This window comes from Polypterus senegalus, chromosome 3 (genome assembly GCF_016835505.1).
Source record: "Polypterus senegalus isolate Bchr_013 chromosome 3, ASM1683550v1, whole genome shotgun sequence".
Lineage (NCBI taxonomy): Eukaryota > Metazoa > Chordata > Cladistia > Polypteriformes > Polypteridae > Polypterus > Polypterus senegalus.
Window position 1 is genome coordinate 191,663,428 of NC_053156.1, and position 14,241 is coordinate 191,677,668.

Here is a 14,241-nt window from a genome sequence, read left to right on the forward strand (position 1 = left end):
TGACACCAAGACTGTCTGAACGGCATTAAAAAAGTTTTGTCCAGAATGACGTTAATTTGGAACACAGCCAAAACCTGTGGCCTAGTGAAGCTGGAGTTTGATTACAGCGTTCACAGGTCAGATCTTGCCCTGGAACATTTTGGGCAATTTTAAACAAGACAGATTTGCTCCATAAAAAATTTAAGTTGAATAACTGAATGCTTTGCGCATATGGAGCTAGAGTAAATTCTGTGCATGATTGCCTTCTACTACTTTTCTGAAATGCTGAGTAAGAGATCCTTTTCCCACTGTACTTTGGGGTATTTAAAAGGAACTGACTTGGTTTTATATATTATAGAAATGCTGTCGGAGTCTTCAAGACTGATCAATATCTCTTTTGGAATACAAATAGGTGGAAGATGAGGAAAATTAGGCAGATTTTGATTAGCAAAATTTCTAATTTGGAGATAGTGGTAAATTGTGTTGATGGGAAGCTAAATTTAGAGTGCAGTTGTTCACAGGATGCAAAGACATTATTTGTATACAAGTCTCTAAATTATTTAATCCAAATCTTTTCCAAACATTAAAACTGTGTAAGTTTGATAGGATAGAAAAAGGTGGTTATCATGTAGAGGTGCCACAGATAAAATATTCTCTAATTTGAAGTGCTTCCTAAACTGGTTCCATATTGCGAGTGAATGAAGGACAATTGGGTTGTTAGTATATTGACGATGCCTTGTATTTACTGGTGTACAAAGCAAGGAATATAAAGAAGTACTGCAGGATTTAATTTGTATTGCAGACCAAGCTTGTGTGTGTGTTCATCTATTTGTGTTAGTGTTTAGGTTTTTACAGTTTGTATGTTTGCCGTCCAGTTATAAAACTGAAAATTAGGTAGAGCCATGCTGTCTTCTGGTTTATGTCATTGTACGGTCGCCCTTTGGATGCATGGGTATTTCAAATTCTAAATAAATGAGGTTATGACTGCATCTAATTTTTTAAAAAATGCTTTGTTAATGTATATGGGAATGTTTTGAAATAGAAACAGAAACTTAGGAAGGATATTCATCTTAATCACGTTAATTTTCCCTGCTAAAGTAAGATGGGAGGGTAGACCATCTATGCAGGTCTTGTTTAATTTTGTCCATGCAAACAGCAAACTTTGTTGAAAAAGAGCTTTATATTTACTTGTGATGTTTACCCCTAGATATTTAAACTTATTTGCAATGATAAAAGGGAATGTTGTCCATTCTAATACTGTTTGCTAGAGAATTTACTGCAAAAAGCACACTTTTGTTGAAATTAATTTATAGTCCAGGTATCATTTGAAATTTTGCTAGTACAGTTAGGGCTGCAGGCACTACACCTTGTGGGTCTGATATATACCTGTACAGTACTATATCATCTGCAGATAGTGATATTTTCTGTTCAAGTCCTTCTCTAAAAAATCTCTTATCTCTGATGCTTTCAAGTGAACAGTCAATGTTTCAATGGCGATTGCAAATAGCAGAAGTGACAAGGGGCATCCTTGTCTAGTTCCACGTTCTAGTTTGAAGTAGCCTGACATAGTAATAATATAAAGTGAAGCTTCTGAACTGGTATACAGTAGTTTGATCCATGCACATATGTTAGGGCCAAACCCAAATTTATGTAAAGTGATGAATAGGTAATACCATTCAACCATATCAAATGCTTCTTCTGCATCCAAAGATAATAAGATCTTTGGAGTGTTAGACTATATGGGTGAATACATTACATTAAATTGGTGTTGAAGATTGGAAGCCAAATGTCTACCTTTAATAAGGGAGCACTTTTTGAATCTTTCTAGTTAGGACTTCAGAGTATCTTAACATTATTATTCAGACGTGAAATTGTCTATGTGATACCATTTTTTCATAAAAAAAATAATGAATTATTACAATGTGTAATTAATGCCGGGTGAAAAGTTTGAGGTAGAATTTTATTGTCTCTGGCTTCTTTCTATAAAAGCTGCTAATAAAAGGGGAGCCAACCTGATTGAAAATTGTTTACAAAATTCAGCAGGGTAACCATCAGGACCAGGTTCTTTCCCACTCTGAAGTGAGTTTTTAATTTCTAGTAATTCTCATAGTGACAGGTTTATCCAATTCCTCTGCATTGAGATTATCTAGCTGTGTTATCCATAATGTATCAAACGCATTAAATTATGTCTTGTATTCTTTAAACTGAGCAGAATATAAGGACTTTTAGTAGTCTCTATATGTTTGCATTATATTTTTATGGCCAATGATTCTATCTCCGGCTGTGCTGGTGATTACTGATATTGCATTGTCAACTTCCTTGTTTTTTTTGTTGAACTAAGATCTTATTAGCCTTCTCTCTGTGTTCATAGTAATGATGTCGCAATTTAAAAATGAGTTATTCTGTTTCTTTTGTTGTCAAAAGGTCGAGTTCTGATTGCAAAGCCTGTCTTTTCCTAAAAACTACCTCATTTGGAGACCTGGCATGTTCCTGATCTATTGTGGTAATTTCACTGATAAAGTCTAAGGCCTTCTTGGCTTCAAATTTATTTTTGTGGGAGAGATATAGAATAATCTGTCCTCTTAAAACTGCCTTCAGAGTTTTGCAGTGTATTCCTGCAGAAACGTCTGCGCACTTCTCATCAGCTAATAACAGGGGTTTAAAACGGCAGCTGTAAGATGAGTATGTGGGGCATAGTGATGCGTGCTCCATGATCAGAGGGGCATGGTCAGATATAACAATCTATCCATCCTCTTCTGCTAATCCGAGATCGGGTTGCGGGGGCAGCAGCTTGAGAATAGTTGTCCAGACTTCTCTCTCCCTGGCCACTTCTACTAGCTCTTCCAGGGTAATCCTGAGGCGTTCCCAGGCCAGCCAAAAGAAATGGTCCCTCCAGCGTGTCCTGGGTCTTCCCCGGGGCCTCCTCCCAGTTAGATGTGCCCGGAACATCTCACTAGAGAGGCGTCCAGGGGGCATCCTGATCAGATGTCCGAGCCACCTCCTCTGACTCCTCTCGATGCGGAGGAGCAGCGGCTCTACTCTGAGCTCCTTCCAGATGACCGAGCTTCTCATCCTATCTGTAAGGGAAAGCCCAGACATCCTGCAGAGGAAACTCATTTCAGCCGCTTGTATTTGTGATCTTGTCCTTTCGGTCACTACCCACAGCACATGACCATAGGTGAGGGTAGAAACATAGATCGATTCGTAAATTTGCCACGACAGTCCGATGTAGAGCCCGCATCACTGTGGACACCGCACTGATCCGCCTGTCGATCTCCTGCTCCATTCTTCCTTCCCTCGTAAACAAGACCCAGAGATACTTGAACTCCTCCACTTGGGGCAGGATCTCACTCCCAACCCTGAGAGGGCACTCCACACCTTTCCAGCGGAGGACCATGGTCTCGGATTTGGAGGTGATGATTCCCATCCCAGCCGCTTCGCACTTAGCTGCGAACCGATCCAGAGAGAGCTGAAGATCATAGCCTGATGAATCAAACAGGACAACATAATCTGCAAAAAGCAGTGACCCAAACTGCAGGATACAAGAGGCTGTATCTAAAGTCAGCTTTGCGTAAGCCCTGTTAAATGCTGTAAAATGTGGCACGTTTAGCAGCTGTTGAAGGTGAAAAATCAGCAAAAATGTTAATGCAATTATTTTCAAATATAATCTCTGTTTTCATTCTGAGAACCAACATCAAATTCATTTTAGATTGTAATTTATTGAAACGTACAATGAGACCTCTAGGTTTTGAGCCATTCGATGATTGGTGTCTAATTTGGAGTCCTCTCCAATAATAAGAGAGAATAGTTCAGCGATAAATTTCACTTGGTTTGGGTTTTTGCGGTTTTCATTTATTTCTTATTCATATTATTTCTTCTATATCCGTCTTCCAGCACAATTAGTCTGTCTCCAAGCACTTTGCATTCGGATTTAGTAGCCAATTTTGTCAACTATTTCAATACAAGTCGTGAACTTTTACTTAACATCTTCAAGCTAAGCATGAAGTGTTCCAAGTTTATTTTCAAAACTACTTGCATTTTCCTCTATTTTTTTTCTCAGTTTCTTCTAGCATACCTTTAAAGGTTGACTCAAAGAGATCACTTAAATGTTTGTCTGAATCTTTAATATTCTGAAACTGCTTCACATTTGTCATGATTATGTCCTTTATATCTTTCTTTATATCATTTATATCTTTTCTTAGATCATTTATAATCTTTTTATATTACATTTCATGTGGTAGTTATTGCAGTGATCATTGAGGCGATTATTACCATCAGCTTGGACTGCTCTTTTCGGTCTTCTCCGAGCTCCGCAGGTGGAGTAGCAAGCCCAGTTGGAGTTGGTGGTGCTGGCTTGCGGTGGGTAGTTAACAGTTTGGAAAATAAAGCCATTTTCAGTTCAATGAACATTCTAGAATCGACTCGCTCACACTTTAGCTCCCACTTTCGCTCTTGGATGGAGGTGATGCTGCGTTGTCAGGTCCTGGAGATCCATTCCTTCGCCTATCTGTTCCAGGTCAGTCTCTGCCAGGCCATATCTTGAACTTTAGGGCCTGTTTAGACTTTGATAAATCTGTCTTTTTTGTTTCTTCATGGGCCTTTTTTTCTGCCAGTCATGCTTATATATACACTTGTATTTGCTATAATCAAAGTCCTTTGGGTTGAGTAAATACAGGATTAAAAAAAAGTAAAATAGCACCGCTACTAATGGAGTTCTGTCTCAGATGTCCATCTCCCGAAACAGACAAGACCAAATATGAATAATAAAAAACATTTTCTTTATAATCATTCCAAGTATGTATATATTTTTGAGACACAATAAATAAATATGAATAAATCCTGACCCCAATACAAACACATATAGTACAAATTATTATGAACACCATACTAATACTGGGTAGGGCCTCTTTTTGCTCTTAAAACAGTCTCAGTGTTCTTGTGGCATGGACTCTACATGATATTGGAAACATTCTTCTGAGATTGTGGTTCATGTTGACATGATCGTCTCATGAAGTATCTTCAAATTTTTCCACTGCTCATTCATGCTGCGTAACTCCTGTTCTACCAGATTCACATCCGTTGACAGGGAAGGATGCTTAAGAACACTGAATTCATTGCAATGTTCATAAAACCAGTTTGAGATTACTTTTGTTTTCGTAGATTATAATGCTGGAAATAGGCATTAAAAGATATGTAAATTATGGTTATGAAGCGATGCATGTGGTCCACAATAATATACAATAATACACAAATATGCCATGGCATTTAAACAATAATTAAATGGTATTAACAGGTCCTAATTGGGCCAAGAAAACATAACCCACACCAATATACAACCACTGTCACCTTGGTTGAGTGCATGAATTCATATTGTTGGCACCAAATTCCGATCCTACCATCTGTGTGCTGCAGCAAAAATCAAGACTCATCAGACCACAATACATTTTTCTAGTCTTCAGCCCTCCAGTTTTGGCGAGCCTATGCCCCCTGCAGCCTTTGCTTTCTGTTCTAGGCTGACAGGAGTGGTAACTGACATGGTCTTTTACTGTTGTAACACACCTGGCTAAAGGTTCAATGTGTTGTGCATTCTGACATGCTTCTCTGTTCACTATAGTCATACAGAGTGGTTTTCTGACTTACTGTAGCTTTTCTGTCAACTCAAACATATTTGGCCATTCTTCTCTGACCTCTCTCATGTATAAAGTGCTTCCACAGAACTGCCACTCTCTAAATGATTTTTGATTTTCATACCTTTCTGAGTAAACTCTAGAGACTGTTGTACATGAAACTCCCAGGAGATCAGCAGTTACAAAAATACTTGAACCAAACCATTTGGCAACAACAATCATGCCATAGCTGAAACCATTAAGATCACATTTTCCCCATTCTGGTGTTTGATGTTATCATTTGCTGTAGCTCTGGACCTGTATCAGCATTATTTTATGCATCATGCTGCTACCGCATGATTGGCTGATAAGATAACTGCATGGATAAGAAGGTGTATAGGTGTTCCTAATAATTTTCTCAATTAGTGTATATAATTTTCCCATAAAGGCCCAATCCTTTACCTTTTGTCCAGCAATGATTACTCTGTCCCCTAAATTTATTCCCAGAGACCGAAGAAGGGTTTTTCCTGAGATGTAGTCATAATTAGGCAAAATTGTTTTGCTGATATCACAGGACAGAGGCAGGGCATCCAAAAGCACTTTGCGTAGCTCCTTGGCAAGGGCAGCTGCTTCAGCCATGTCCAAAGGCATTTCCAATGGATCTGGAACCACATCTGCTGCAATCAAGCCCCGATCATTCTGCATGAACAGAGTAGAGGGAAAGCAATTAACTTTAAACATTGTAAGTCTTTAAGGCAGACTGAAATTTCAACTATATAAGCCCATACTGTTTAGACAACTAATATATACCTTTTAGAGGAAAAAAAACAGTAAAGTTACAATTCAAAGACTCTGACTTCAGATCTTACTAGTGAAAACAATAAATTAGAGTCATTTATGGAATTGAAATAATCTATATGCCCATTCTCAAATCTAACTAATCTAGTTGAGCTTAGCCAACTGTGACTGCCCCACTATTTCCAAGAGTGAACTTTGAGACAGTGGTATTTATAGACAAAGGATGAGGCATGTAATTAACAGCTCCCTTAAAGCTATTTATTTGATACAGAACACCATCCTAACAGCACATGCAATCAGGTAATACAACTGTATTACCAAGTTTATCCTTGTACTGTATATCCTGAAACAATGAAAATTTTTTATCAGATACTAAATACATACATACATACATACATACATACATACATACATACATACATACATACATACATACATACACACACACACACAATATATGCATATACATACCTATTGTGTATACACACACACAACTATATGATATAAGCCAATTACTGCAGTCACAGTAAGGAACATGAACCTATACCAACATCATCAAGTCCAAAGCAGAAGCCAAACCTGGACGGGGTGTTACCACTCTGCTGTGCAGAGTCATACATATACAGACCCTCACACTTAATTCATATTGCACTAATTTAAAGTAACTCATTCAAGTAATACACAATTTGTATGGATATAGGAGAAAAGTGGAGCACCCACAGAAATATAACATGCAGAAACTGGGTGAACAAGGAGACTTCACAAGACTAATCAGTGGATGTGGGTTTTCAACCCAAGATGCTGGATCTGTACGGCAGTATTGTTGTGATCTTCTGTCCAGGCTTTTTAACCCTGAAATTACTCAGAAGTACCAGTAACAACCATGCTTGTCCTAACTGTGGGTTCATGGGAAGGTGTATTTGCTTACTGAATACACTAGTTAAAGAAAAGTGGATGATGTGGGCACAGTTCTTAGTAGAAAAACTTCAAGTGAATTTTGTGAAACTCCAGGCAGATAAAATAATGTGTACATGTATTTTCAGGAAATGATGCTGGGAGTATGTTGCAGTTTGACTAGCTCTGTACTAGGACACAATTTTAGATGTGTGCAGTTCCAGTGCTTTGGGTTCTAATTCTATCCCAACTACAAGATTCCCATTGAATTTGATATTAGGTATGTTAGTTCTTTAAGCTAGCTCTGTCAACAATGACCTGCTACCATATCTTTGCCTGAGGAGCATCTGGTGTTTTTAAATAGTAGAGAGTGAATGGAGAGCCTCTGGTACCTGAAAGCCAGACATCTCTTCTGAGCAAAGGGATACATCTACAGAAAACCAGCAATGTCCACATAATCCTGTGTGGTATATAAAGCACTCAAAAAGGAAGCTGCTGCTACATATTGTGGTCTTTTCCACAAAGGTTTGGCCCATTGTGGAAAACTAATGAAAACCACTACCTTATATTGCAATTAGATCATTTAGTCAAGTGAATCTGGCCTACCACAGGGCTGAAAATAGTGGTGGTAGAATGACAAAATTCAAAAATTTAAAAGGAAGAAGTCAAGGACATTTAAGGATAAAAAAACTGAGTTTTAATGGATGCAGGAGAATGGTACAGGGAAGCAAGGAAACTGGAAAAGGAGAAAAGTATCAGGATAACATAAGAAAAGATTAAACAACAACAAAAATAAGATCTGAAAAGGGTGTGTGCAATTAACGATGGAAATGAAAATACTCCACAAAATAAGTGGAATATTAAGAATAGATGGAGACAGTACTGTGAGCAACTGTTAAATACAGAGAATAATAGGGGGCAATTTGAAATATTTTGAAGGGTAGGAGGACCAGGATGGAAATACTGACAGAAAACTAACTGAGCCATACATAAGACAAAGGCAGGGAAAGCATGCTGGCTTTTAGAGGTGAAGACTGAAATGCCGAAAGTATTGGGGGAAGAAGGAGAAGGAGGAAGAGGAGGAATGGATGTTTGAATTGATGAAAGCAGTATGGGATGAGGAAAAGATTCCCAATGATTAGAGAAAGATTGCACTGGTTCGTTTTTTTAAAAGCAAGGGAGATATACTTGTAAGAAGTTATGAAATTCGAGTTTATAAAAAAAGTTAAGTAACAATTGATGCAACATTTATTGTTTGGCAACGTCAGCTATATTTTGCATTTATACATCTGAAAAGAATTATGATAAGGTAACAAGTGATGTAGGATTTTGGTGTCTAAGAAACAGGAAAGTTCCCCAAAAGCTGGTAAAAATAATAACATAAATAGTCATGTGAAATAGTTTAGGAACCCCTCTCAGCCTGGATAATAATTTACTCTACTTTCAACAAAAATACTGTATATTAGTGGTATGTCTTATTTCCTAGGAACTTCTAAGTACTGGGGTGATTTCCGAACAAAGATTTTTAGTGAAGCAGTATTCAGTTGTATGAAATTAAACCAAATGTGAAAAACTGGCTGTGCAAAAATTTGGGTATCCTTGTAATTTTGCTGATTTGAATACATGTAACTGCTCAATACTGATTACTAACAACACCAAATTGATTGGATTAGCTTGCTAAGCCTTGAGCTTCATAGACAGTTGTGTCCAATCATGAGAAAAGATATTTAAGTTGGTCAATTTCAAGTTGTGCTTTCCTTTGACTCACCTCTGAAGAGTGACAGTATTGGATCCTCAAAGCAACTCTCAAAAGATCTTAAAACAAAGATTGCTCAGTATCATGGTTTATGGGAAGGCTACAAAAAGCTAGCTCAGAGGTTTAAACTGTCAGTTTTAACTGTAAGGAATGTAATTAGGAAATGGAAGACCACAGGCACAGTTGCTATTAAACCAGGTCTGGCAGGCCAAGAAAAATACAGGAGCGGCATATGCGCAGGACTGTGAGAATGGTTACAGACAACCCACAGATCACCTCCAAAGACCTGCAAGAACATCTTGCTGCAGATGGTGTATCTGTACGTCATTCTACAATTCAGCGCAATTAGCACAAAGAACATCTGTATGGCAGGGTGATGAGAAAGAAGCTCTTTCTGCACTCACACCACAAACAGAGTTGCTTGTTGTATGCAAATGCTCATTTAGACAAGCCAAATTCATTTTGGAACAAAGTGACTGATGAGACAAAAATTGAGTTATTTGGTCACAACAAAAAACGCTTTGCATGGCAGAAGAACGATGCCGCATTCCAAGAAAAACACCTGCTACCTACTGTCAGATTTGGTGAAGGTTCCATCATGCTGTGGGGCTGTGTGGCTAGTTCAGGGAGTGGGCCCTGGTCAAAGTTGAGGGTCAGATGAATTCAACCCAATATCAACAGATTCTTCAGGGTAATGTTCACGCATCAGTCACAAAATTGAAGTTATACAGGGGATGGATATTCCAACAAGACAAAGACCCAAAACACGGTTCAAAATCTATAAAGGCATTCATGCACGGGGCGAAGTACAATGTTCTGGAATGGCTGTCACAGTCCCCTGACTTGAATATCATCGAAAATCTATGGGATGATTTGAAGTAGGCTGTTCATGCTCAGCAGCCATTAAAATATAACTGAACTGGAGAGATTTTGTATGTAACATTGGTCAAAAATACCTCCATCTGGACTCCAGACACTCAAAGGCTATAGGAGGCGTCTAGTTATATTTGCAAAAGGAGGCTCAACTAAGTATTGATGTAATATCTCTGTTGGGGTGCCCTAATTTATGCACCGGTCTAATTTTGTTATGATGCATATTGAATATTTTCTGTTAATCCAATAACCTTAATGTCACTGCTGAAATACTACTGTTTCCATAAGGCATGTCATATATTAAAATGAAGTTGCTACTTTGAAAGCTCAGCCAATGATAAACAAAAATCCAAAGAATTAAGAGGGATTCCGAAACTTTTTCATATGACTGTATGCTATCAGTAGTCCATCATACAACAATGACAACTGTACATGAAGACATTAAAAAGTTTAATGTGCAAGAGCGCTTAACTCTTTTCTCTATGTACTTTATAGTTGGTGTAGTGATTTGAATTGTTATATGCCAATTACTTTGTGATTGTGGCAGAATCAGAAGAAGAATGTCAAAGGAGGGCATTTCAATGGCAAGAGGTTCAAAATAGAGAAGATTAAAAGTAAATACTGGGGTTGGAATGTGATAAACAGGTGCCAAACAACAGGGCTAGTGTTGATGTACAGGTGCATTGACATGGGCAATAATAAAAACATAATTCGAAAGAACTGAGTTGAAAATACAGAGATAGGCTTTGGGAGACTCACTGTGGAAGAGTATGAGGAGGGGTAAAGATCAGTGAGAAAATTAGAGATACTAGACTGTGATGGTATGGGCAGATGGTTAGGAGAAATGAAAATGATATGATTAAGATAGTCTAGAGAAGGACTGTCACAAAAAAAGACAAAAGGAGAAGGCAGAGGCGCTAGGGGGCATCAGAGAGAGAGAGAGAGAGAGAGAGAGAGAGAGAGAGAGAGAGAGAGAGAGAGAGAGAGAGAGAGAGAGAGAGAGAGAGAGAGAGAGAGAGAGAGAGAGAGAGAGAGAGAGAGAGAGAGAGAGAGAGAGAGAGAGAGAGAGAGAGAGAGAGAGAGAGAGAGAGAGAGAGAGAGAGATGATCAAGGTAGGAAGAAGTTGAATACAGACAAACTCATTGAGGCAGTAAACATCTAACAAAAGCTTAATGGCATTGGAAAAAATATGTTCAGTTTCAGTTTGGTCCTGCATGCTTGGCTTCAAATAATTAATTTCTCTCAAAACAGACTGAATTCTAAATATTCTAATTTAAAAACTGGTGCTAGGGGCAAAACCCATACTTGCCTTTTTATTAAGAAACTGGTGAATGCTATTCCCTCTACCATCCTATACAGACATTACTTACTTTTTATCAATTTTAAACACAAGACTAGACTTTTTACTTTTAAAGTGCATTTTTCCAGTTCATTTAAAATAACTACCTGCACAGATTTACTTTAAAATAGTAAAATTTCATTTTCTTCAGAAGTGTTTATGTTAGCACAAAAATCAAAACAAATGTTTAAATATGTAACTGGATACAATGTTGTTATTCTGTTAAAAAACATACAGCAGTCTTCCCTAATATGTTACTCTTAATTGACACCTTTATTTATTTTATTCCTCTTTTATTATAGCCCCATTTGCTCTTCAGAAGATTTGAATAAAAATATTCTATCTTTGCTACAACAGTTCTATTAATCTCTGACAATTTTAAAATGTAATATTCTCTAGTCTGCTGCTCTTGCACCAAGTATTATGTATTATCTGAAATTTTGAGAGGCTGAAAGACCTTGTACAGGTCGTGTGATGTGAGAATGACACTTGTATTAAAAGAAGAGTGTAACCATTAAGGTTTCTTGACTACAGGGGATGATCCCATAGGGGGAAAGGTCAAGCAAAAAAGCATGATGTTCATAACGAAACTAAAACCTTCAAGTTTATAATGAACTATCTAGATCCTAAAATACAGTACAGTATATGATATTTTTATATTGTCTTTGCAGCATGCAATGGTTTGATGTTTTATTTATTTAGTGTATAACAAACCATATGTAACATAATCCACTAAATGTTGCTCACACCAGGGAATTACACTGATACAATGAGAGCAATGATCTTTCACAAAATTGCCCAGCTTTCAAATGGAGTCTAAAATGTATGGTTTTATGCTATATTTGACTTTATTGCCATTTTCAATTGGAAATGAAAATATATTCTTCCATGGTTGCAGAAAGGTTAAGAGGCTATGCATTATTAGCTTCTTTCAGGGGTTAAGATTCTGAATTTTTAGTTGGCACTGCATTAGTTCACGTTGACCTGCTCAGAGGAAGCTGTCCTTATGGTATTTTACATGAAATAACCTTTATTGGAATGTTACAAAAAGGCGAAGTAAACACAAGTGCATAAAGCACCTGTCCCCAGCCCAATTACTTCTGTGTAAATTGTATACTATAATGAGAATCAAGATGCTAAACAGTGACACCATACAAATGGACACTTTAGCCCTTACTTTGGGTATAACCTATACTTATTATTTAACATCAGGGCCCCCTCCAACCTTTAAAACTCAATACAGTTAACCAGTTAAGTCATGTTAAGTCATTATTCCCCGAAATACACAAATCTATTCTAAAAAAATACATAAAAATTGAAGCAAATATTTTAATATACAAGACAACATTACACTGTCTGAAGGTCAGAAACTTATGATCAACATGTGGTACACTATTTGTTAATGTGCAGGTTTAGTTTCAACCCTATTTGAGCAATACTCTGTGAAATTATAAATTGGCTTTCAATTATCTATTTGATAAAGGAGATGAATAAGCCAAATATCTTTGCTTCAAGATGCAAATAAAATGTCTGGTGTCATTTGTATGTAAAAATAAAACTAGTCTATTTTATAGTGAATTGAAAGTTGAATAATGTGTCATAGTTGATCAAATTTTGTGAGCAAAGAAATTAATTTATTACAGTTATTCTCATATAGTAAAAAAACGCTTTCCACATTACTTACTCTGAAGGCAGGATTTGCTCCATGTTCCAGCAGGCACTTTACTGCTGATAAACACAGGTTGGAAGCAGAAATATGAAGGGCTGTGCCAAAATCAAAATCACTGCAAGTGGCATTAACCTCTGTTTCAATAAAAAAAAGACAATGCCTTCAGCAATTAGGAGAATTCCTGCAATTTTTGTTTAACATATAAGCGCCAGACCTCACCTGGTATGCTGTTCACCAACTAAACTCTTACTGTGTTTTTGATAAGCCTATAGATCAAGCCCATATATTAGTTTCTTTGCAAATGCTACATTTTTGCACTGATCTTTTCTTGTGTCACTGTGATCAGTAAAAATTAGTTCTACTATAAAGACAATATAAAGTTCCGCCCCCAAGAAAAAAAAAATATTTGTGAACATCATACTTGCCCCCTGTTCGTGAACTTTTCAGGACTACACAGATCAGCTCTGGTACATCAAAATATGCTGCATAGTGTAAAGCATTCATGTTGGTCCATCGGCTGCGCAGGTTAGGATCAGCACCCATGGAAATCAGCTGGGATGCAAAGGAGGCAGCAGTCCCAGCATCACCTGAAACAAAGATTTACACATGCAAATGTAAAAAGGGGTATTTTTTTGTTGTTATTAAATTGACATTTTTTTTTTTTTTTTTTACTTTTAACCTTGTCAATTGGTATGGGTCAGTAGAGCTCTACTTGTGTATTGTAAATGTATGTGAACATATTCAGGCTGTAAATGGCATACTGCAACACATCAAATTAACACCGTAGATGCATAAAATGATATACAAAAAAATGTTAGACACATTTTGTTTCTTTTGTGCAAAAGTCATATAACTTAACAATTTACCTTTTGAATTAAATCATTTAAGTTCTATATTTTATTACCAAGAACTAAAAGTACAAATTTTCACCCATTCACCTGCTTTCTGTAGGTAGTTTCTCAAATTCTTCAGTTTATATAATTTTGAGTTGAATAATTGTATGCTTTGCGCATATGGAGCTTGAGTGAATTCTCTGCATTACTACCTTTCACTCCTTTTCTGATATGTTGAGTGAGAGATCTTTTTTCCCATTGTCCTCTTGGATCTTTGAAAGGGAGGGACTGTAAAATAATTTTATATACTGCAGAAATGCTGTCCGAGTCTTCAAAACTGAGCAATATTTTTAGGTTCTGTTTAACAAAGTTTCTAATTTGAAGATAGTGAAAGAAGTGTGTTGCTGGAAAGTTAAATTTGGAAAGTAATTGTTCATATGATGCAAAGATGTCTATATAAAGATCTCTAAGCAATTTAATCTCAAATGTTTTCC

The 14,241-nt window shown here is 37.0% G+C and overlaps 1 protein-coding gene across 7 annotated transcripts in view; it reads right to left on the bottom strand.

Moving 5' to 3' along the window:
* LOC120525759 (CAP-Gly domain-containing linker protein 4-like) overlaps window positions 1–14,241 on the bottom strand; it is a 159,629-nt gene that overhangs the window by 86,706 nt on the left and 58,682 nt on the right. For all 7 annotated transcript variants that reach the window (XM_039748340.1, XM_039748342.1, XM_039748341.1 and 4 more), the window contains 3 exons: window positions 13,340–13,501; window positions 12,930–13,048; window positions 6,048–6,284 (listed from right to left, as the gene is read on the bottom strand). In XM_039748340.1, coding sequence (XP_039604274.1) covers window positions 6,048–6,284; window positions 12,930–13,048; window positions 13,340–13,501 — 518 coding nt within the window. The remainder of the gene's footprint in view (window positions 1–6,047; window positions 6,285–12,929; window positions 13,049–13,339; window positions 13,502–14,241) is intronic.